Source organism: Pelobates fuscus, chromosome 10 (assembly GCF_036172605.1).
Source record: "Pelobates fuscus isolate aPelFus1 chromosome 10, aPelFus1.pri, whole genome shotgun sequence".
NCBI lineage: Eukaryota > Metazoa > Chordata > Amphibia > Anura > Pelobatidae > Pelobates > Pelobates fuscus.
Window position 1 is genome coordinate 106,527,429 of NC_086326.1, and position 24,819 is coordinate 106,552,247.

Genomic DNA, 24,819 nt, shown 5'->3' on the forward strand with positions numbered 1-24,819 from the left:
CAAGGAAATTGCTTGGAGAGTTAAGTGGAGGAATTGTATTCAGCAAACCTGATGCATCATCTGGATTTTGGCAGATTTTTTTTAAACCGACAGTTCAAGGTAAATGGCAAGGATTGTAAGGATACAGTAATATGCATTGACATTAATAAACATGAGTGTTGCATCTCAACATTGGAACCATTTCACAGATGCCAGTGCATAGACAGCGATAATGTCATGGAAGGGTCATATATACCATAAAATGCTTGATCATGTTGGTGTGGCTGCCACTCCGTAAGGAGAGCTATGGTGACTACATTCCTGCCGCCAGGGATCTTTCTGTGGGCCTGGCCCTGATTCTAGGACAAGCCACATAAACTAAAAAAGGGAGTAGGATGATCAAATATTATCCCTTCGCTATCTTGCGGTATGGGATGTAATGTAATGTAATACCGATATGGTACCAATATGAGGCGGTGCTTCTATACAATGGTTCGTGACTTATTCCGCATATATTGCCTTATATACGTACTGGCATAGAGTTTTGAAGCATTGAGGTGTATGCAATGTTTTCGTTGTGATAGGATGAGGGGGGAAGCGGGGGATAGGGGTTATTATTTATTATTTTATTATTTATATAGCGCCATTATATTCCGTAACGCTGTACAATGGGTGGACTAACAGACATGTAATTGTAACCAGACAACTGGACATACAGGAACAGAGAGGTGGAGGGCCCTGCTCAATGAGCTTACATTCTAGAGGGTTGAAAGCTAAATAGTCCAACATAACAGCAATTTACATGTTAGGTTGAGTATGGGATAGATTAGTACAAACTAAAGTGTTTTATAGTACCATGCAGCAACTTCTAGAACAAATACCATGCACAATCTGGGGTAAAACCAATAGAACAGGAATTGACGGAAGATGGTCTTAAATGTTGTTAAGGTGAGTAACTTAAAGCACAGTAAAACAAAGTATCAATTCAGAAAAACTTCAACTCCACTAGAAGTAGTGTTATACCAAACATGAAAAAGATTAAGGCAATTACAGAAATGCCGCAGCCAGAAAATAAACTGCTGTGGCAAAACTACTCTAATGCAACAACTAAAATTTATGCTTGGGACTGGTCAGCGAATCCCAGAAAGAATGGAAGTTTTTTTATTTTTTTTATTGGAAGATACTGCTTACTATGGCACATACTATGCAATTCTTTGATCCAACAGCAGAATCAAAGTTGTCCACTGATGCTTCTGAGAATGTATTGGGAGCAATTCTATTTCAAAATCAAGGCTCATGATTACTGCCTATGGCTTATTCATTTAAGGCATTGACAGATACAGAAAAATAATTTATGCAAATTTAAAAGGAAACACTGGGATTAGTTTACGGATGTGAATTTTTTTATATTTGTATGAGAGAGTATTCTCAGCAGAAACTAATCTCAAACATTTGATCTACATCTACCAAAAGGGCTTGATAGATGCACTTCCAAGAATTCAACTGTTGCTGATACTTCAAAGGTATGGCTTCATCCTGGACTTTTTACCTGGCAAGGAGTTGATGTAGCTGATACTGACTACTTACACTTTAAAAAGGAAAACTTACAGTTGCAAAAAGAGGTGACTGTTCACTTCAGTCTGATGTTAAGGTCAGGTCCGTTCAGTCATGCAATGTGGGCAGCAATTAAGCATGCTACAGCAACAGATGCATTTCTTTCTAAGTCAAGTAAAGAAATCCATTCAAAATGGCAAATCGAAGGGGTCTATACAGCAACCTATGGCACGTGTGCCATGCATGGCACTTCACGTGCCTTTGCAGTGCACTCAAGACTGCCAGGGGCAGAACAGGCTCTGGCCTATCAGGAATCCCAGTGGGACTTTAGATATCTGCTAGCGCAAATTGAGCATTAAATGCAGGTCGTGAGAGGCAATCCTCAATTTAAACATTGCAACACTTAAAGGACGTGATCTCAGATCACTTCCTCCAAGTAGTTATGAATGGGAATTCACAGTGGAGAAGAGCAGCACACCGCAGCTACCACAGCTCCTGCCCTTGACCTGATCCTGGCCAACCTGGACCCCAGTAAAGCCACCCACACTGTTACACAGAGCTGCAGAATTAGCCTCTCCCTCATACAAATAATACAAACCGCCCACAAACATAACACCACTGACAATCCACATACACACACACAATCCCACAAGCAGCCCCACACACCCCACCAAACACAATGTGACATCATACACATACACAATTTCACAAGCAGCCCACGTTCATAGGTATCATACATAATACCACAAACTACTCATGGACATATACAATATAACAGCCAATATAAACACCAATGCAACTGCAGCACTCATAAATAACACAAGCAGAATACTGCAACATACACACTTCAAAAATAGGACCAGCATGACAAGGGGCTTAAAGATCTTGTTTTGTCACAGTACTACTAAAACGTTGCATACCCCTGGTATAGACCATACAGTTGTAAACTTTATTTGATAAAATGGGTTATTTTCAAAGGACAAGGACTGAAAAATCGCTGGAACAATAATCTTTTGAAGTCCTTACTGAAAAGACTAAATGAAGGTCATTCAAGTATAGAAAAGACTAACTACAAGCTGGAGACATTTTCTACTGACCAAATATTAATGAATACATTGAGATGATTATTACTCAATGCCTGACTTGCCAAGTATTCAGACCTCTGTTACCTTATAGTGGCCGATTAACTTTCCTTTGGCACTCTGGAAAACGTTAGGGATGAACTTTTTTTTTTTGTTTTAAAAAAACAGCATTATATGTGGTTAAACAATTTTCTCAAAATAATCAGCATTATTGAAAGATAAGTCGGCGATTAACATTCCAAGAGTAATAATATCAGACAATGGTAATCAATATAGTTGTACAGTTTAGAGTTTTTTTCCAGTACCTATAAATTTGAACATGGAACATCCAGTCTGCGATTTCCTCAATCAAATGGTTTAGCAGAAGCTGGAGTAAAGATAGTGAAAAACATGCTTTGTAAAGCAACAGAAGCAGAGGAGGATTCATGTCTGGCTTTTTTTAATTTTTAGAGCTACACCCTTAAAATGTAAGTCACTGGCAGAATTATTGTTTGGCAGACAGCTGGTTAAACAAGTACCAATTTTCAAAACCTTCCCACAAAAACATGTAATATAAAACAAAATCGAAACCAGGAAGAAAGGACTGAATGGTAAGACCGAGCTGCAAAACTTTTGGAGAATCTTCTTGTACCAACGCCTGTATGAATACAAGGTTCAAACTGGAGCACTATAGGGACAATTATCAAGCAATATTCTCCAAGATCATATGTAGTTCAAACCAATGATGGGCAATGCTTACATAGAAATCTTTAACATTTGAAGGCTATTCCATCAGTACCCAACAATTCAGCAGTGAAGGAAACCTATGAGGATACATTGAACATTCCACTGGAGAATGGAGATGTCGGAGAAACTTTGCAAATTTCAACTGATTTGTGAGCCATCTCATCCAATAAGGCAAAGCAAACAATGTCCAGTAGATATATAAAAAAAAAAAAAAAAAGATAACGGGCACTCACTAAAAGGGGGCGCAGGTCCAGGACAACAAGGTCCAACCCGAGGGACACAATAACAAACACCTGACCACCTGGTTGATGTGGGAGAGGGATGCAAAACGTAAAACGCTTAATGTATTTGACTCCCAACCGTTCTGAATAAGTAGTGTTTTAACTTGTGATAGTCATCGGTTTATGCATGCATTATGTACTGACACTGACGCAATACGTAACAATAGTCAAGCACCCATGCCGGCCTTAGGACCACCACACTTTAAGGCGAGGAATACAGACGCGCACGCATCAAAATAACACAGAGGATCCGCAAGGGGGTGCCACGGAACTGTAACTGTCTCTAGGACACCAGACCGTTTCTCCAGTAATAGATCAGACGCAGACTTGGACCACAAGGAACACCCGGGCCTCCTTCCAACGCCGAGGCGTCACCCAGAAAGTGAACAAATTGCACAAACCACAGGTGGTATCGTGCGCCAGTGCTCCCCGACACCTCCTCCTAGCCGTCACTGACTGCTACACATACCGGAAACCCTGCCCCCCCAATGCAGATGTACTCTGACACAGACGACCACAAAGACCCCATCCCCAATACTCTAACCAGACTACATGGCATTGACGCCAGACCACCTTAATATCCTCACAGTCAATGCTAGGGGACTAAATAAACCAGAGAAACGATTTGGGGCCTTGAGGGACTTCCACATAAAAAAAAGCCTCGATAGTCATGATCCAAGAAACACACTTTAGGAAGGGAGCCAGACCTAAGCTGACCAACCACCACTACCCACAGGGCTACTACTGCGACTTCCAAGGGGGAAAGTCCAGGGGAACTGCATTACTTATAAGAAGGGGGGTGCCTGTCGGACAACGAGGGTAGATTTCTATTTCTCAAGGGGAAGATCGCGGGTCAACAGTACACATTTGCAAACATATACACCCCAAACAAACAACAACTCTATAGATTCCTCTGACATACACTTTGCAAACTCCAAGACTTCACAGAAGGGGTTCTCCTACTCGGGGGAGATTTTAACATAATGCCAAACCCCACCTGGGACTGCTCAACAGGCACTTCCCATATCCCATCCCAACAACTCCACTCACTCAAATCCCTACTCCGCAATCACCGATTCATCGATTGCTGGAGAGCCCACCACACTGATGAAAGGGACTACACCTTTTTTTTCCTACCACACAGTATGACCTTCCCCTGGTGATGGAGGTGACCATTGGGGTGGCAACATGGTCAGACCACGCTCCGGTAACACTTAAATCCCTGCTCTTCCGCCCTACAATCTCGAAATGGAGACTTAACGAATACCTACTCTCCAGAACAGACATCACGGTCCACACAGGAGTGAAAATCAAAGACTACTTCACAGATAACACCCCAGAACAGACGTCCCCAACAATCAGATGGGAGACCCACAAAAGTGTAATACGAGGCCACTTCATACAACAAGGAGCCATACTTTTAGAGGCAAGCCGAAACCCGGCTTACCGAGCTACTGGCCGACATACAAAAGACAAAGAAACAAGCTCACACAAGACTGCTCCCACCAAACCCGACTCTTACAACAACGATGAGACCTTGCTACACTGCTCCACTCTAAACACCACAGAGACGCGGTCAGACACAAGGACTTCTTTGCCCTACATGGCAACAGGAGCGGTAAACTCCTAGCCACGATGCTGGAAAAAACAAAGACCGCAGACATACATTGACAGAATTGGAGACAAACACGGGACCCTACACAGTCTTCCGACTGGCATCCTGACAGCGATTCACACATACTACTCAGACCTATACACACTACCGCAGCCACAAAGCGAAACGGCGAAAACCCTAATACACGAGTCCATCCGGGCATACCTCACAAAATACCCGATGCTGACCTTAGACTGGGAGATCTCCACGCTAATTGACGAACCAATCACATTAGAGGAACTAGTGGTCAAACAAGGCAAAGGCCCGGACTCCCGAAGAAATATTACGAGACCTTCGCCGACCATCTTTACCCACCGATGCTGGAATCCTTCAACGCGGTAAGGGACGGACAACACATACCTAAACAAGCCCTTACCGCACACATCACCATCATCCCCAAAGAGGGCACGGATGGTGAATACTGTGGGAATTACAGGACAATCTCGCTTATTAACTGCGACATTAAATTGCTGGCCAAAATTCTGGCGACACTGCTTAAAACGCACATCCCCTCGCTGGTCCATCCAGACCAGGTTGGATTCGTGGCAGGACGCAAAGTGAGTGATAATACTATCAGGACACTTATCATGCACGGGAGGAGGGGAGGCACTCATGCACGGGAGGAGGGGAGGCACTGGGGGCCTTCTCCTGCTGTCGACAGACGCGGAGAAGGCCTTCGACAGGGTCCGCTGAATGTACCTCTTTGAAACACTAGCCCACATGGGGCTGGGACCCCACTTACGGAGATGGATAGAGGCACTGTACCACGAGCCTATAGCTCACGTATTTGTTAACGGGGCACTAACGCATTCACCAGGCAGGGATGCCCCCTATCCCTGAATGAGAGGATTGGATATAGAGTACCCCTGTCTCTGACCAGCAAACTGTTGAATCTGAGACTGGGGTGACGGGCCAGGATGGTGGTACCAGTTCCACCTAGATTGGGCTTGAACCCAGATATGGATATACAATTTACAAAAGATAGAACAGATTAGACCGCTCCCCCCACTCTCACTTGCAGAGCCAAGCAAAGGGAGAGAAGAGCTATCAATCAACCTGGCTAACCGTCCAACCTCTGTAAGATTCAAAGGTATCTAATCTACTACGTTTTTCCCTTTGTTTTTCCTATGCGGACACCAAATAGGGATATTTACACAGTATAGCATTTTTTATGCTCTAATTCCTACCCTCTGGTGTTCAAACATATCCACTGGGAATTTCGCAGTTGTTTTCACAAACATTTATTAGACACTGCCCAAATGTATCCTTTCTCTAGTTTGCTCAAATAAAGTTACAGTTTTTACTGTTTATGCTAGGATACATATCTTGTTAGTGTTTCTAATATTTTTGTGTTTAACTTTTAGATACCTAGTTACTTGGACTCAACTATAGGCATATCTCTATATTATACATTGCTCTATTTTTTCTCCAACATACCAGGTTGATTGATAGCTCTTCTCTCCCTTTGCTTGGCTCTGCAAGTGAGAGTGGGGGGAGCTGTCTAATCTGTTCTATCTTTTGTAAAATGCCCCCTATCCCCGCTGCTATTCGTCCTCGCCCTTGAGCTGTTCCTAACACACATCTGACACAACAAAGACGTCACCGGACTAGAAACGGGCACTGTACACCATAAAGTAGCCGTGTTTCCAGACGACCTCCTCTTCATGGTGTCCAACCCAGAAATCTCCCTCCCCAACATATACTGAAAGCCATTCGGTGATTGTAACGGACCATTTCAGCAGACAAGGGGTTAAAATCCGTTTAGGCGATATGCCCCTTTCTGAGACAGGCACAGCTACTGCAGAACACCAAACTCCCGAACTGGATACAAAATAGCACTCCAAACTGGAACCTAACGAATAGCTGCTAGCAGACGAACAGGAAAAGCAGACATCAGCTCCTAGCAATCAATCTCCAACAGCATACAGTGAATCCCCCCAAGAACGAGACAAGGCTCCGTGTTGAGGGTCAAGCAGTGGTCTGAGGTGCTGGCACACTGTTTTTTTTTTTACGGTTGTGCACATACAGGACACACCCAGGGGGAGGCATAAAATAACCAATCAAGTAACAGTACAACCCACACATCCCCTCCCCTCAGATAAACAGTTAACATATTATTACATACAGTAAAAATAGTTTCCACACATACTCTGTAACTTTAAAACCATACATCACATTCACATAAAAATACATATCCACAATCAATCCATTCAGGGGAACAACATATTAAAAATTGGCATGAATCAGACCAGGGGTTCAAAAGTTAGTAAAAGTATCTTTTGGGCCCTGGCTGGCAGCATGGCAAAATCTGGCTCACACAGGTTTTACAGAGGCCTCTATCCTGGAGACAATGGGGGGAAGTAATCCAATTATCCAGGGATAGAGGCAGACTCCATTGAGCACATGGTTACACAAAGGCAGTAAAACACTTTTTAAAATACATAAAGTTACTTTTTATACATAACACACAGACATGTAACATATCCCCAGATAGCTGGGATCTGAACGCACAAAACTACCGAATAGCGCGCAGATCCTATTCACACAGTTCAATTGCCATGGAGCTAAAGTCTTTCCCATAGTCTTTCATTATATGAATAGGCTCCATGGCATAGCTATCTGGGGGTATCACCGCTCACACAGGGCAAGTACCGAATGGCCCCACTGTGTTTAAAGGGCCAGAATGAGTGACATGCACTCTGTTAGGGCCGAATAAGTTTTTTAAAAGGGCCCAATCTCCCAGGGACCATAATCACATGGCAAGAGGCTGGCAAGCAGTCCTCTCCAGGCCCAAGTGGCGAAGGGCACTTCGTCACAGTGATATCTCCAACCTGAAAATTAACTACACCAAGTCATATCTCCTTAATCCCGACCACAAGATCAGATATCTGAGAATTTGGCTGACCAAGAAGAGTGGGGACCTCTTTCGGGGGAAACTTTGCGGACGTTCCAAAAAGACATGAAGGACTGGACGTTCCCACACATATCGTGGCTAGAGATAAAGTCATAAAGATGGATTTCCTCCCACGCCTCCTGTACTTTCTCCAGGCCATCCTCATTACGATTCCCAAAACATTCTTTAACTACCTTAGAACCGCAATGACCAACTACGTTTGGAAGGGCAGGAGACCCAGGACAAGACTCACCACAGTGATGCAAGACAGGGGGGACCTAGCCCTTCCAGACTTCCACCTCTACTACGTGGCCACACACCTTCAGAGAGTGGTGGAGTGGTCAAAGGACAGAGTACACAAACTCTGGAAGGAGGTGGAGGAGACAGAGGCGGGCAGACCGATCTCTGGGAGGGATACCCTGGCGTCAGGGGCAGTGGAGAGTGGGGAATTGTTAATATACACCAAACCCACCCTAGGCGTATTGCGGAAAGCCTTGAAAATAGGCAACCTCCTGCCACTGACCCACAATGACAACTTCCCACCTGGACTGGACCCAAAGACCTTTAACCCCTTAAGGACCAAACTTCTGGAATAAAAGGGAATCATGACATGTCAGACATGTCATGTGTCATTAAGGGGTTAAAGATATTCTCCCAGTTGCCTACACCACATTACTAACGAGAGGGAAATGCAATCCGCTAGCAGACCCCTCCTACCTTCCCACACGACTTCAAGCACGCTCAGTTGGCCAATTTTGTCCTCACCCTACCCCAAGGACTAGCACTCACTAGAGACCGGACCACGTTCGAAAACGGCTTGCCTACACCCTGACCCCATACCACTCGGAGTTTCCTCCTTATACTCCATGCTCCAAACCGAGACCCCCTCAGAGAAACCCCTTTTCATGGGAAAGTGGGAAACCGCCCTAGACGCTACATTCTCGGAAGCAGAATGGGACTCCACCTGCTACTTCACACATCATTGCTCCATATATAGTAGAACACAGGAGACTGCCTACAAGCTACTAACACACTGGTACAGGACACCACATCTCCTTCACAATCTAGAGCCGGACCACTCTGAAATGTGCTGGAGATGTGAAAGAGAGGCACCACAAAACATATCTGGTGGGAATGTGAGGTGATCAAACCATACTGGGGGGGATACATAAAATATTAGAGGTGTTCTCCGAACCAGCGGCAATGCTCCTGCACCACACACCCATTCCCCGATTTAAATACAAGAAATCAATGACTGTCACAATACTAAATATAGCCAAACAAGTTCTTCCTCAATTCTGGAAACAAAAGGTAACACCCCCACTCAAAACCTGGTTCAACCAAATGGAGGAACTCAGATCAATAGAAGAACTGACCATGACTGCCACCCCTACGACATACGCAGAAACCTGGACACTCTGGATCCTTGAGACCGCAAAAGACAAATTCCAACTAAGGCTCCGATACGACGACCACCGCAACACCGACTGAAAGAACCCCTGAACAAAACCCCAGAGGACAGCTGACTACCGAACTTCCCTACCAGTGAAGACTACTACTCCTGTACATGCCTGCCCTCAAACCACCACATAGTAATAACTCGCGCTACAAACGAGTGAAGGGGCCTGTGTGCCCTCACCCCAGTAGGGCCCGTGCGCCCAGATAGAAATGTAACCACTAAACTTATTATGCTGCGACTCGAATAACAGTGGCCCAGGAGACAGACAAAGCCCAAGGGCCTACACGACTGAGACGAACAAGGAAACCTCACAGGAAACACATGAGACACACACCCACTATCCTCGAGACCCCTGACTAAAGTTAATCCGTCAACAGGGCAGCGGACCTAACCCTATCCCGTACCATCACACATCTAAGGGACCCGCACATATACCCAAACCTAGCTAAAAAGGATGATGCCCCCGACTCCTTAACCAGGGTATCGAACACCCCACCCACCCTACCCAACTGCCTCCAACCCTACCTCAAGACAATATTATCCTAACAAACGACACAGACCTATATTACAGCACCTGTTCGTTATATGTTCATTAAACAAAAGGGACCCACGTGTCCGACAAAAAAACTGCTAAAAGCAAACAATGGAGACCTGCGAGTCTCAGGAGATCTCCTCAAACAAAAGTTACAGAGACCTGCGCGTCTCCTAAAATTGTTGTTTTACTAGGGACCTGCGAGTTCCACTTCGTATACAGTTGCCTATTGAAAATCAAAAACTGAAAATAAAAACCATATTCACAAAAAAAAAAAAATCGTCTCATTGAATAATGTTAAAAGGGACTGAAGTTCTTTCACAATACAATTATTGCTCATGGCAATACCTCATGACTGTCTCTGTAAAAAATTTTTTTAAATTAAAACAGTTATCCAACATGAAAGTCCCGCCTCTTCAAACATGTTACTTTCATCACCGCATTGCATGTGATGTTTCATTTGGGCCATACCTTGCATTTTTTCGGTGCATTTCCTGTATTTTGCACGCATGTCTAATTTACCTCTAGGTAGAGGAACTTCATTTAAATATTTTAAATCGGGTCTCTTTTATGACCTGTTGCTATTTTTGCTCCCCAGGGGAGGAAATAAAGAACATAAAGCTATGTGCTCAAATATCCCAAGGCTTGTAAGTTGCTACGGTTTCATTGTACTGCTTGCCCCTCCCTCCTCACACTTAGAGCCTGGTACAGACTTAAAGGGACACTCCAGGCACAAAAACGCCATCTAAATTAAGTTATGGTGCCAGGAGGCACTCTTACCTCAAAGGGTTAAACCATTTTTGAAGCTGATGCTCTCAGCCAATCAGTGGCTCCTCATTCACTAAACTTAGAGCTTAGAAACTTGCCTTTTCTAAGGCGGTTTAGTGAATAGGGTGTCACTGAATGGCTGAGAGCGTCAGCTGACCGCTCAAAGCGATTAAGCGACTCTCCTGCCTGGTGACACTGCAAATTATCATGAATCTGGTAGAAACAAAAACACAAGGTAAAATCAGTAAGGACACTGATAAAGAACTAAGTTAGTAAATTATTTTAAAACGAATGATATATAGTATTTTATTGAAAAGAGGGCACATATAATGGTGTAAATATGAAGTAAAACAAAGTAACATCTACCACAGTGAGTGGCAGTAGCCTGTTTATTTTAACAATGTGGCAATAAATAACACTGGCTGTATATCAAACAGGAGTCACTGAGACATACTTATACTGCTTAACAGCTTACATGCTGAATGCACTGCTTAGTACACAATCCCTTCCTTTATAGAAGCAAATACCACAGTAATTGGTCTAAGTGTGCTATAACTTGCACATCAGAAAAGAAACAGAGACCTAGTGCTCTCAGCAAAAACTGGATCTTTAGTCCGATATTAACATAAAAGCTAGAAACATTACAGAGAGCACCTCGAGCACCCCTCCTCAATGCAGCATCGGCAACCTCACAGAATCTCTGTAACTGTCTGCCTGGCAGTGAAGTACTTCTGCTTGTGATCTCCAGCCGGACCTCTCATAATGTCACAGTATATGTGATCTGTAACTGCTTGTCCAGCAGGGAAGTACTCAGGCTAATAATATCAAGATGTGCACCCGTAATGCTGTGGTATTAACCCCACAAAGTGTGTTGAAGTCGTTTGTGCGCGTCCATACCACTGCCATCCTTCTGCCAACCCTCTTCTTAACTTCTGTCATTTATATCCTTCTGTCTTGTCTCCCTTTCCATGTGTGTCTGCGTTACCACAGTTCCCCTTTCCACTGCTGGTTTTTAAAGGGACACTATAGTCACCAGAACAACTACAGCTTATTGAATGTTTTGTTGAGTAGAATCATTACCTTCAGGCTTTTTGCTGTAAACACTGTCTTTTTTCAGAGAAAATGCAGTGTTTAAATTACAGCCTAGTGATCACTTCACTGGCCACTCCTCAGCTGTTAGAGATCTTTCCTGGGTCATGGATACCTAAAATGCTTCCAAACATTCAGTATCTCCTCCCTCTGCATGCAGACGCTGAACTTGATTCATTGATTCAATTCATCTCTATGAGGAGATGCTGATTGGCCAGGGCTGTGTTTGAATCATGCTGGATCTGCCCCTGATCTGCCTCTTTGCCAGTCTCAGCCAATCCTATTGGGGAAGCACTGTGATTGGATCAGGCTACCACATGTCAGCAGACTGCTTGTTTTTCTGAGTCTAACAACATGCAGAGTTACAGCTTCAGGTTTGAATACAGTAATATTTTTACTATATTTATGGAGGCCAGGGGGGCTAGATGGTAGTGTTAACACTATAGGGTCAGGAATACATGTTTGTGTTCCTGAGCCTATAGTGATCCTTTAAGCTCATCTGAGCAACAGTGGATGGTTTCAGCTATAAGGACAGGAGAATGGAAGTACAAATTGTGTTGAATTTGAGTCCTATTATTTATTTATTTTTCTCCTAGTTTATATATTTGAATGTTTTAGAAAGGCAATGATGTTTATTACTATGAGGTCAGTTTGAAGCGTGCGTCCTATTTTAATTACACTTGGAATTTATTTAGTTGTTGTTTGGCTGAGCTTGTTTTTGTGGGGGGAAAGGAGGGGGTGGATTTTAACCGCCTAACACGGTTATAGCGTTCTATGACTTTCTAACTGTATGGTGGCATAGAACGCCCTGCATATTTGGTGTGAGACCAGTTAAATCCCTGTTCACACAAGGGAGTCCCATTCAAGTTTGCAGCTGTTTTGCCTGGATCACTTTGGTGACTTGAAGCTTTGGAACTGTCCAGGGGTATACCAGGGACTCTCCTGTCATATGTTGCCATTTTGAGGAGCTGCATACAATGCTTAGAGTTGACACTGCATATAGCCCTATCAAGCTCAACCACAGTGATTCTTTAACTGGATCTAGAGATCGGGGGACATCAAGGGTCTGAGCAGACCCTGGGGTGGGGTGGGTCTCCAACCATGCCCAATGGGGTTTGTATCAGTGCTAGCACTGATTGCCATGCATCAGGCATACTCTATTGAATGAAAAGGGAAGGAAGCTGTCATAATGGGGGGGGGGGGGGGGGGGGGGACTGTAGATGGCGGCAACCTACCTCTCTGTTTTAGCTTAGATTTCTCTTTGCTTATATCAGTACTGTTATTGGCAGAGGGAAATCTTTGGGATGAAGATTATGGATAAAGGTTAGGTTTATATTTTATATGGGTTTAGAATAGATTTTTGGATTTGGATTAGATTTCAGATTAATGTTAAAATTAGGATTAGGGCCAGCAAGGGAATTCCTCTGCTGACATCAGCAGAGGCAATCCTTCTAACACTATTTAGAAGGGTAGGAATGAGATTAGCATTAAAGGGACACTATAGTCACCAGAACAACAATAGCTTAATGTAGAGGTTCTGGTGAGTAGAGTCAGTTTCTGCAGGCATTTTCATATAAACACTGTCTTTTTAAAGTAAATGCAGTGTTTTACATTGCTGCCCATGGACACCTCCAGTGGCAGTGACTAAGAATGGCCACAAGAGGTGCCTCCTGGGTCAGTGCTGCACAACATGCAACATGGACGTTTAGCGTTTATCTGAACTTTCCACACCCAGATACAATGTATCTTTGTCTCTATGAGCATATGCCGATATTCCCCATGGGCAAGCATTGGATTGGCTGACATCAAGGTTAGATTAGGTATAGAATTATGGTATGGGTTAGGAGTAAGTTGAGGTTTATTATTAGATTTAGGGTTAGATTTTGGATTATGATTTGGTTTAAAATTAGGGTTTGATTAAATATTTAGACTGGGATTAAGACTGTTGCTTTGCAAAGGTATACAAATGGGGTATCATACTCAGGAGATGCTACTTAGTATAGTTATACCATTTTATTACAGTGGAATATTAGATTTTAATAAGCAGAAAAAATAAGTGTATATAAAAATTGAAAAATAAAAATTAATACCACAAACTTTGGGGAAAAAAATTACACCTCAATAAAGATGAAAATATATTGTGTGATAATCCCAATGGTATCCACCTTTGCAAATGGTATGCATTTATTGAGCTACTAAAATGCCCCACGATTCATCACTATCCCATCTTCAATTTGCCACTTTTAAAATCACAGTAGTACATATCAAGTTTACAAAATATACTGCTAAATTGCTATGTGTATGTAAAAAAAATTCTAAATTTAAAATACCACAGACTTTGAAAGAAATTGGTGCTAAAATGGCTATATAATAAAGGCTCAAAATATAACCAGTGTATTCTATGTCTATATTTATCTATTATTTTTCCATAATTAACTGATTTTATTAATTAGACTTTGAGCGACCTGCCTGACAACTCTGGCAGAGAAATCCAGAGAATTTATTTTGCAAGCCCTATATTTGAGCCTGTAACTTTCCAAAACACCATAAAACCTGTACAGTTGTAACATGAGACTGCGCTGAACACAAATATGTGCGTTTTAAAACACTGAAACTTGATGATGTATTATAAGTGAAACTGCAGTTTTTGTGTGAAAATGCAAAAAAATATGAACAATAATTTTGGCCAGGGTATGTGCCTAAGTGGCTCCTACAAAAGACTGGACATGCTCCATTTTCAATACCCTGGGTTGTCTACTTTTGCAAATGGTATGCCATGGTAAATATTCATTTCTGGGCTGCCGTAAGATCTCAAAGGCAACATTGCCCCTGCAAACTAAACTGGCAAATTTCAATATGTATCAACTGAAAAAGGGAGATCCCTATAACTTTCCAAAAATACACACAACCTGTGTATGGCTGGTACTGTTCTATTCGGGAGACATTGCTGAACACAAAGATGTGTATTTTATTGCAGTAAAAGCCAACAGTATTCTAACATTCACAGTTAAAATGCCATACAGAGCTTGGAAAATAACACACTTTCCTAATTTCGCAATCTTTGTTTTAGAGTCTATTCATGTTAAATTATGTTTAATTTATAAATATGTGATGTGAAATGAAAGCCCTGAACAAAATGATACCGTATTTATCAGCGTATAACACGCACTTTTTTCCCCTGAAAATAGGGGGGAAATCGTGAGTGCGTGTTATACGCCGATATCCCATAATTACTTACCTGTCCTGAAGCGTGGGCCGGCTTCACAGCTTGCACCGCGGTACAGGAACTTTAATTTCATGTTCCGGTTTCCGGCGGGACTGAAAGGAAGTGTGCACAATAGTGTGCACACTTCCTTTCAGTCCCGCCGGAAACCGGAACATGAAATTAAAGTTCCTGTACCGCGGTGCAAGCTGTGAAGCCGGCCCACGCTTCAGGACAGGTAAGTAATTATGGGAGGGGGGGGGGAAGTACACTATGGGAGGGGGAAGTACACTATGGGAGGGGGAGGGGGAAGTACACTATGGGAGGGGGAAGTACACTATGGGAGGGGGAGGGGGAAGTACACTATGGGAGGGGGAAGTACACTATGGGAGGGGGAGGGGGAAGTACACTATGGGAGGGGGAAGTACACTATGGGAGGGGGAGGGGGAAGTACACTATGGGAGGGGGAGGGGGAAGTACACTATGGGAGGGGGAGGGGGAAGTACACTATGGGAGGGGGAGGGGGAAGTACACTATGGGAGGGGGAGGGGGAAGTACACTATGGGAGGGGGAGGGGGAAGTACACTATGGGAGGGGGAGGGGGAAGTACACTATGGGAGGGGGAGGGGGAAGTACACTATGGGAGGGGGAGGGGGAAGTACACTATGGGAGGGGGAGGGGGAAGTACACTATGGGAGGGGGGGGAAGTACACTATGGGAGGGGGGGGAAGTACACTATGGGAGGGGGGGGGGAAGTACACTATGGGAGGGGGGGGGGGAAGTACACTATGGGAGGGGGGGGGAAGTACACTATGGAGGGGGGGGGGAAGTACACTATGGGAGGGGGGGGGGAAAGTACACTATGGGAGGGGGGGGGGAGTACACTATGGGAGGGGGGGGGGAAGTACACTATGGGAGGGGGGGGGAAGTACACTATGGGAGGGGGGGGGGAAGTACACTATGGGAGGGGGGGGGAAGTACACTATGGGAGGGGGGGGGGAAGTACACTATGGGAGGGGGGGGGGAAGTACACTATGGGAGGGGGGGGGGAAGTACACTATGGGAGGGGGGGGGGAAGTACACTATGGGAGGGGGGGGGGAAGTACACTATGGGAGGGGGGGGGGAAGTACACTATGGGAGGGGGGGGGAAGTACACTATGGGAGGGGGGGGAAGTACACTATGGGGGGGGGGGGAAGTACACTATGGGAGGGGGGGGAAGTACACTATGGGAGGGGGGGGGGAAGTACACTATGGGAGGGGGGGGGGGAGTACACTATGGGAGGGGGGGAAGTACACTATGGGAGGGGGGGGAAGTACACTATGGGAGGGGGGGGAAGTACACTATGGGAGGGGGGGGAAGTACACTATGGGAGGGGGGGGAAGTACACTATGGGAGGGGGGGGAAGTACACTATGGGAGGGGAGGGGGGGGAAGTACACTATGGGAGGGGGGGAAGAGAGTACACTATGGGAGGGGAGGGGGGGAAGTACACTATGGGAGGGGAGGGGGGGAAGTACACTATGGGAGGGGAGGGGGGGGAAGTACACTATGGGAGGGGAGGGGGGGGAAGTACACTATGGGAGGGGAGGGGGGGGAAGTACACTATGGGAGGGGAGGGGGGAAGTACACTATGGGAGGGGGGGGAAGTACACTATGGGAGGGGGGGGAAGAGAGTACACTATGGGAGGGGAGGGGGGGGAAGTACACTATGGGAGGGGAGGGGGGGGAAGTACACTATGGGAGGGGAGGGGGGGAAGTACACTATGGGAGGGGAGGGGGGGGAAGTACACTATGGGAGGGGAGGGGGGGGAAGTACACTATGGGAGGGGAGGGGGGGAAGTACACTATGGGAGGGGAGGGGGGGGAAGTACACTATGGGAGGGGAGGGGGGGGAAGTACACTATGGGAGGGGAGGGGGGGGGGAAGTACACTATGGGAGGGGAGGGGGGGGAAGTACACTATGGGAGGGGAGGGGGGGGAAGTACACTATGGGAGGGGGGGGGGAAGTACACTATGGGAGGGGAGGGGGGGGAAGTACACTATGGGAGGGGAGGGGGGGAGAATACTATGGAAAGGGGGGAACACTATGGGATGAGGGGGGGGGATACTATGGGAGGGGGGGAAATTTCCTGGAATTTCTTTCTAAAAATGAGGTGCGTGTTATACGCCGATAAATACGGTATATAAAAAGTGGGTGTACTTAATGTGAATGGTTGAACAGACATATGGCTCAAATTCTAGGTTTTGTTTTGAACAGAACATGTACAACTGCATCCGTTTTTAAGTGGTTAATGAAAACAAACACAGAAAAACCTTTCTTGTGTTGATCCAATAGCCTGGCTTCTATAATGAGCTATAGTGTGTTTTTAACCAGTGTTTTTATACTTTTCAGAGATAAATGAAGGTCCCTCCTCTTATACAGCTGGAATTAGGTGAGGCATGACTTGGGCACTGCAAGGGGTATAACATTGTATTCTGTAAAATGGTCGTGACAAAGTTCAATTTACTGATCATAACAATTTTCTATTTAATTGTTCCTCCCCACCCCTCCCTGTCTGTTTCCCTGTTGTGTGTGTCTACTATGTCTACCTTTTTACTTATTTTTCATTACTTTTCTTGACCATTTTACTTCCCCTCTCTCCATGCCTCAGTGAGGAGGAGGAGGAGGAGGAAGAGGAGGAGGAAGAAGATATATTGATAAGCGAGGAAGATATTACATATAAAGATGACCCCAGAGATGAAACCTACAGACCCCAACTAGAAAGGTACAGATGGCTGTCACCTTTCCTGCTGTATAGACATTATGTGTGTGTTTCTGTATACCCACCTTCCTCCTCCTCCTCCATTGTTTTTTTTTTTTCCATTTTACAGCATTTGCTTTTCCAATTTTTTTAGCTGATTCTCTTTACCCCCGACTCTCTTTATATTTCTTACTTTCACCGTCTTGCTCTCTCTTCCCTCCCTCTCAAACGTTTTCCCTGTATACCCATTCCTCCCTCTCTTTCCATGCCTCAGTGAGGATGAGGAAGAAGAGTTGATAAGTGAGGAAGAGATTCCATATAAGGACGACCTCAGTGATAAAACCTACAGACCCACATTGGACAGGTATCCGTGAACATCACCTCCCAGCACTGCAGGACCATGGGTATTTCCCTGGTGTAGGCAGTGTGTCTCTGCCTCTCTCTTCCTCTGTCTTACTCCTTTCCCTCTCTCACTAGTAATTCTTCCCTTTTCCCCTCATAAGCCATTTTCTTTGCAACTGTTAACGTTCTTACACTACTCTTTTTTTCCCTCCACTCTCCATTTCATTCCAGAGATACTGCTCGATCAAGAAGACGCCTTGCTCGTTCGAGAGATGAGCCAGCACCTGTGGAAGTAAAGATGGAGGTTAAAGAAGAAGGTCAAGTTGTCCAAGAAGAAGAAGTGCCTAGGAAGTGAGTTATTCAGTGAGAAGTTCAACTAAAATACAGTTTATCATCTAATTGTGTAATTTCTCATTTGTTATTCTGTATATTAGGAGAGGGCGTAGGCGCAAGGATGACAAAAGCCCAAGACTTCCAAAGAGGCGGTGAGTATTTTTTATTTTTTTCTCTTCTTTAAATAAATAGTCTTTCACATCTCTCAGATCCATTCTCATAAGTAACTTTTTTTTTTTTTTTCATTTGGCCACAGCTACTGTGGCTTCATGTTAAAGCAAGCAGGCATTAACTATTGAGAATGTTGACAGCTGCACTGGGATGCAGCCTATCAACGTGCCAGACCCCCTTCCCAACTTCTGTGGCAATGAGTCTCTGTTCCAACAATCCAACCTACTAGCTGTTGCAGCTGACCTAAACGCACATACACACATACTTGAGCCTACATGTGCAGGTTTTGTGTAACAATAGTATGCACGTATTAAACAGAAATTTACACTATATACCCTTTGTACATTGGCAGTCACATACCCATTTGCCCACCTATGTGCAAAAATGCACTTGGACATGTATATGTAGCTTTACACACATTCAGGGAGGGTCTCTCGGTAGGACAGATATGTTTGACTAAACTTAAGGAAGCAGAACGTTACTACTTGAAATATTGCCTTCCGGTTGAATCCACAGATGGTTTAAAATCCTCAGTTTGAAAGTAGTAGCACTTAAATGTTTGCTGTTAAAGATCTGTGTAATTGTTTTTATTGATACTTATATTGGATCAGATAACTTTACCTCTGCAATATAATCTATGACCCTATTTTTTTTTTTGGGGGGGGGGGGGGGGAGGATTTATTTTCTTTGAATAGCCCTTTCAACGGTGTCTGTTGGACGAATGGCTGAGGATTTGCAGGAATACTCCAACTGACCCCCCCCCCCCCCCTCTCTTCTCCCATCCTATTTAGGAAAACATTAAAAAAGACTAATAAATGTTAAAATTTACCTCTGTTCCAGCACTGTACCTCAGTTCTTCCTGAAGCCTGATCCTCCTTGGCTGATGTCACTGGAGTGTCAGGGAGGACAAAGGTGTCAAGGAGAAGGGGTGATGTGCTGCATCAGGAGACAATTTTGAACAGTTTGACATTAGCCAGTTAGGAACCTTGATCCAGGTTAATGGCGCTGTTGGAGGTGGAGTTACACTTCTGGTTGCTAAAGTGAAACGCTGCACTTAGAGTCCAGGAGCCATGGTCACTTCAAATCAATGAAGTATTCATGTTTCTTGGAGGAACTCTTTGAAGAGACACTATAGCGTTGGGAATACAAATCTGTGTTCCTTACGCTATACTATACTTTTTCCAGGTCCACCACCCGTTTTTACTGAAAATTAAATATAACAATTTGTCTCCCCCTTCTCTCCAGTGTAGAATCTCCCTCGGCCCTGCCAAACACTCCTCATGTGATGTTGTCCTAAAGACTTGCCGATCCAATCTTCTTCGTAGATCCACCAGTGATCCCCTGGGATCCACCAGTGATCCTTTCATAGAGATTCATTGAATGCAATGATTCTTTATCACTGATTGTGAAGGCGCTGCACACAGGATTGTCACAGTATGTCTTTGTAAGAGAGCTGGGAAGTAACAGTCCTAACTATGCTATGCAGAAGACTTGGACGCGTGACTTAAAGGAAAACTCCAGTGCCAGGAAAACAATCAGTTTTCCTGGTACTGCAGGTTCCCTCTCCCTCCCACCCCCAATCCCCAGTTCCTGAAGGGGTGAATACCCCTTCAGTCACTTACCTGAGGCAGCGACGATGTCCCTCGTCGCTGCCTCCTCGTCCGCGACGCTCCTCCTACTGTCTCCGTTGGCCGGTGGGCGAGACTGATCCCGCCCACCGGCCGAGGAGACCTAATGCACATTATGAGACCTAATGCACATTAGGTCTCCCCGTAGGAAAGAATTGAAAAAGATTTTCAATGCTTTCCTATGAGGAAATGAGCGACGCTGGAGGTCCTCACACAGCGTGAGGACGTCCAGCGACGCTCTAGCACAGATAATCTGTGCTATGAGTCAGGAAGTGACCTCTAGTGGCTGTCTAGAAGACAACCACTAGAGGTGGAGTTAACCCTGCAAGGTAATTATTGCTGTTTATAAAAAACTGCAATAATTACACTTGCATGGTTAAGAGTAGTGGGAGTTGGTACCCAGACCACTCCAATGGGCAGAAGTGGTCTGGGTGCCTGGAGTGTCCCTTTAAAGCTGTGCTTTCAAACCATTCAGATAAAGTAATTTGTGAGGTCGTATGATGGGGGAACTACTGTAGGTCCTATAAAAACTTCAGTTATATTACGTTTTTAAAAGTGAGTACAGTTGTTTTTTTTTTTGTCAAATGGAAAAACGAGAAGATACAATCTTTGCTTTTCACTCACGACAACCATAGCGTATGCACTGTGGTTGCTATGGCAAAACCCTAACATGCGCTGCTAGCGCTTGCTAGGGAATATAGAAATGGAGTGATGTGATGTCACTCCGTTAAGATACCATCAAAAAGCCAGCATATTGGCATCATGGAAGAGGTTTTCCCTGCTTGGGGAAGTGTCCAGGTCAGGGAAAATCAACGAAGAAAGCAGGAGGAGCATGGACTGGCCTGTATAATAAGATTGCGGCAGAGGGCCAGGTAAGTGATGACAATTTCACTCTAAGGACTTTAAAGGAACACTATAGTCACCTAAATTACTTTAGCTAAATAAAGCAGTTTTAGTGTATAGATCATTCCCCTGCAATTTCACTGCTCAATTCACTGTCATTTAGGAGTTAAATCACTTTGTTTCTGTTTATGCAGCCCTAGCCACACCTCCCCTGGCTATGATTGACAGAGCCTGCATGAAAAAAAAACTGGTTTTACTTTCAAACAGATGTAATTTACCTTAGATAATTATCTCAATCTCTAAATTGAACTTTAATCACATACAGGAGGCTCTTGCAGGGTCTATCAAGCTATTAACATAGCAGGGGATAAGAAAATCTTAATTAAACAGAACTTGCAATAAAGAGCCTAAATAGGGCTCTCTTTACAGGAAGTGTTTATGGAAGGCTGTGCAAGTCACATGCAGGGAGGTGTGACTAGGGTTCATAAACAAAGGGATTTAACTCCTAAATGGCAGAGGATTGAGCAGTGAGGCTGCAGGGGCATGTTCTATACACCAAAACAGCTCCATTGAGCTAAAGTTGTTCAGGTGACTATAGTGTCCCTTTAACACTTCATGAAAATATAACCTCCAAAATAACCCAAAATGTCCCCACAAAACCGGTGACGAAGGAGCAAACACAGGAACCTGGAGGGTGTGCACCATCTCGACCACTTTAGGCTTTAACCATTCATTTAGGTAAGGCAGCACACAATATCTTCAGGCTCTATAACAATTAATTGCCATTAACTAGTTTTGGTGCCCAGAGTCTTCCTTTAAGCTCGGTTAAATGCTTAAAGGACCACTCTAGGCACCCAGACCATTTCAGCTTAATGAGGTGGTCTGGGTGCCAGGTCCTTCTATGAATGCTTTCCTATGTGACCGGCTGAATGCGCGCGCAGCTCTTGCCGCGCGTGCGAATTCAGCCGACGGGGAGGAGAAGAGGAGGAGAGCAGGAGGAGATCTCTCCGCCCAGTGCTGGAAAAAGGTAAGATTTAACCCCCTTCCAGAGCCGGGCGGGAGGGGGTCCCTGAGGGTGGGGGCACCCTCAGGGCACTCTAGTGCCAGGAAAACGAGTATGCTTTCCTGGCACTAGAGTGGTCCTTTAAAGAACTGTTGACAATCTCAATAACTAATACAATTCTTTGTAATGGTTACTAGTGCAGTAGCCCATGGCTGGACTCCGTGTGGGTTAATTAATTTTCGAGCAGGTTGACAAAAATGTAAGGATTCTCCCGAACACAAGTCCCAGCCCCACTTCTGGCATCCTAATGAGGATGTTTCAAATCCTCATTGTTCATAAAGGTATTTGTACACTATGTATTGTCTGCCCCAAATCTCTGCCTCCTTTTTGTCGCAGCCAAAGCACCCTGTGTCAGTCTGGCAGCGATGAAAGGGCTAACTATTAAATTGCCTCTTATACCAAAGCTTACATACAGCAAAATGTTTCAACAGAGAGTAAGGAAGTAAAATGGGAAATCTTCAACTGGGTGCTCTCAGGGTACCAGGGATTCCTCCGTTGTTTTGGTTTTGTTAGTATAACAGCTTAAAATTTAAACTGAAACCAGAAGATTTGCACCAATAGTCTCAGCACCACAACCACTCCAGCTAAACTTTGTTTTTTGTGGGGGGGGGGTTGTTTTGCCTGCATTCACAGGATGAGGAACCTACCCACTTATCTACGCACTGTGACAGTAAAGTCATCCCACTTAATTCCTAACTGTGCAATTACTAAATATTAATGCCATGCCATGCAATACACGTAACTCTAAACATTATCTCATACACTAAAGAGGCACACCACAACAAGCTGACTTTCTTTTTATCTTCAAGTTCCTTTTGTCACAATTCCTAAAAGAAATCCTGATTAACTCCGCTTTAATGATTGTTGAAGCGGAAGTGAAAGCTTCCATAGGGAAGCATTAGTCTAAACAGAATTATTCTATTGGGTGTTCATTGCATCTGATTGGCACATTCGTGGAGAGACTGTCATCACTGGGCAACTAAACAAAGGTGAGAGGTGACTTGCCCTTGGATAGAAAGGCAAGTAATATTTCTATTTAGTTGGTGGGGGTGGGGGTGTATTTCTGGCTAGACAGCTGCCACATTAAAAAAAAAAAAAAAATAGCCCTCACAGACTTTAAGGGAGGTTTTCAAACTCACTATGCCCCACCTGCCATATTTGAAACTAGCGACTGGGCAGCCATTGCTGCCTAGTCACTAGTAAGGCATCATCCCATTGTGATGGGGCCTGAAAAGTAACTGGGGGGGACATAGTTCCCCATGCCTCCATGTGTAGATATTGTGGGGGTCCTCCTACCTGTCCTATTATATTTAAAAAAACAAAACAAAAAAAACTGAGTACATCCTATTGTCCACCTGTGCACAGTGGGTGGCAGACACTAATTTTTATACCGGGACATCTAATGCCTATGTCTATGGGCGCCAGGTGGCTACTATTATATTCTGGATGAGGACCTAATGTTTCCACCCATGGGTGACAGGTGAGGGCTCTAAATAATTTATATGTGGGGAGGTGGACATGTCCCCAGTCCCCTAGCCACCTCTCCTTAAATTAAATAAACCCTGCCTACCCCCTTACCCTAATAATAGTGGGGGCATTGATCCTGAGACCTGTGAAATAAAAATTGTACTTTCCATCAGTAGTAGTCTTTATTTTTAGCCCTAAAAAGCCAAAATAAAATCCTTAAGTGACATAACTGTACAATAGTTAAAAAAAAAAAAAAAAAAAAAAAAAAAAATTCTCATTGTTATAGCTACCTAGTCGCTAGTTTTAAACATTTAGGAGATATACCTCCTGTTGCCTGGCAGATGGGGACAAAGTGAGGTTTTTAGAAAACTCCCTTATAGTAATATGGGGGTGACCTTATGACCCATGTAGTGTTGTTTATTTTTACGATTTTTTATTTTTATTTTTTTTAAGTGGCGACTGGCTCAGGTGTATATTTGTATGGTGCCATCATACTCCCTCTTAAACACTTTTTCTTTAGAAAAAATCAAAAGCAGTTGTTCTAGCCTTTCTTCATAACTTGTGTTTTTCATCCCCTTATCAATTTTGTTGTTAGCCTCTGCACTTTTTCCTGGTTCTGTAATATCTTTCTTTAAAACTGGTCCCCAAATTGCACTGCATATACAAAGTGGGGTCTTGCAATGTGTTATGAAGTCCCTCTGTAAATAATATATTTTGATTCTGAGTTTCACTGTCTTAGAATCCAGGCTCGAATCGCGGTCAGACCACCTGAAAAGTAAGTGTCCTTGGCCAAGACACCTAACAATATATGTCCACCTACTTCAAACTCCTCATAGATTGTAAGCTTGTTTGAGCAGGGCCTTCTTCACCTCTAAATATCCCCTTTCTATAATTGTAAAATGCGGTGGAATATGTTGGCGCTATATAAATGCTAATAATAGTAATTTCTGTTAAAATGTTTTTTTGTTAGTTTCTGAAATTATACTGGAATAAATTTTACCAGCAATGCT

General features: G+C 44.2%; 1 protein-coding gene across 7 annotated transcripts in view; it reads left to right on the forward strand.

The window, feature by feature from the left end:
- The window catches only part of ZFP91 (ZFP91 zinc finger protein, atypical E3 ubiquitin ligase), a 43,162-nt gene that overhangs the window by 12,388 nt on the left and 5,955 nt on the right, over positions 1-24,819 (forward strand). For 2 of the 7 annotated variants that reach the window (XM_063434737.1, XM_063434742.1), the window contains exons 4-9: positions 17,614-17,653; positions 17,873-17,986; positions 18,237-18,326; positions 18,536-18,655; positions 18,739-18,789; positions 24,549-24,584. In XM_063434737.1, the coding sequence (XP_063290807.1) occupies positions 17,614-17,653; positions 17,873-17,986; positions 18,237-18,326; positions 18,536-18,655; positions 18,739-18,789; positions 24,549-24,584 (451 nt within the window). The remainder of the gene's footprint in view (positions 1-17,613; positions 17,654-17,872; positions 17,987-18,236; positions 18,327-18,535; positions 18,656-18,738; positions 18,790-24,548; positions 24,585-24,819) is intronic. The other 5 variants (XM_063434738.1, XM_063434740.1, XM_063434739.1 and 2 more) reach the window with 5 other exon arrangements.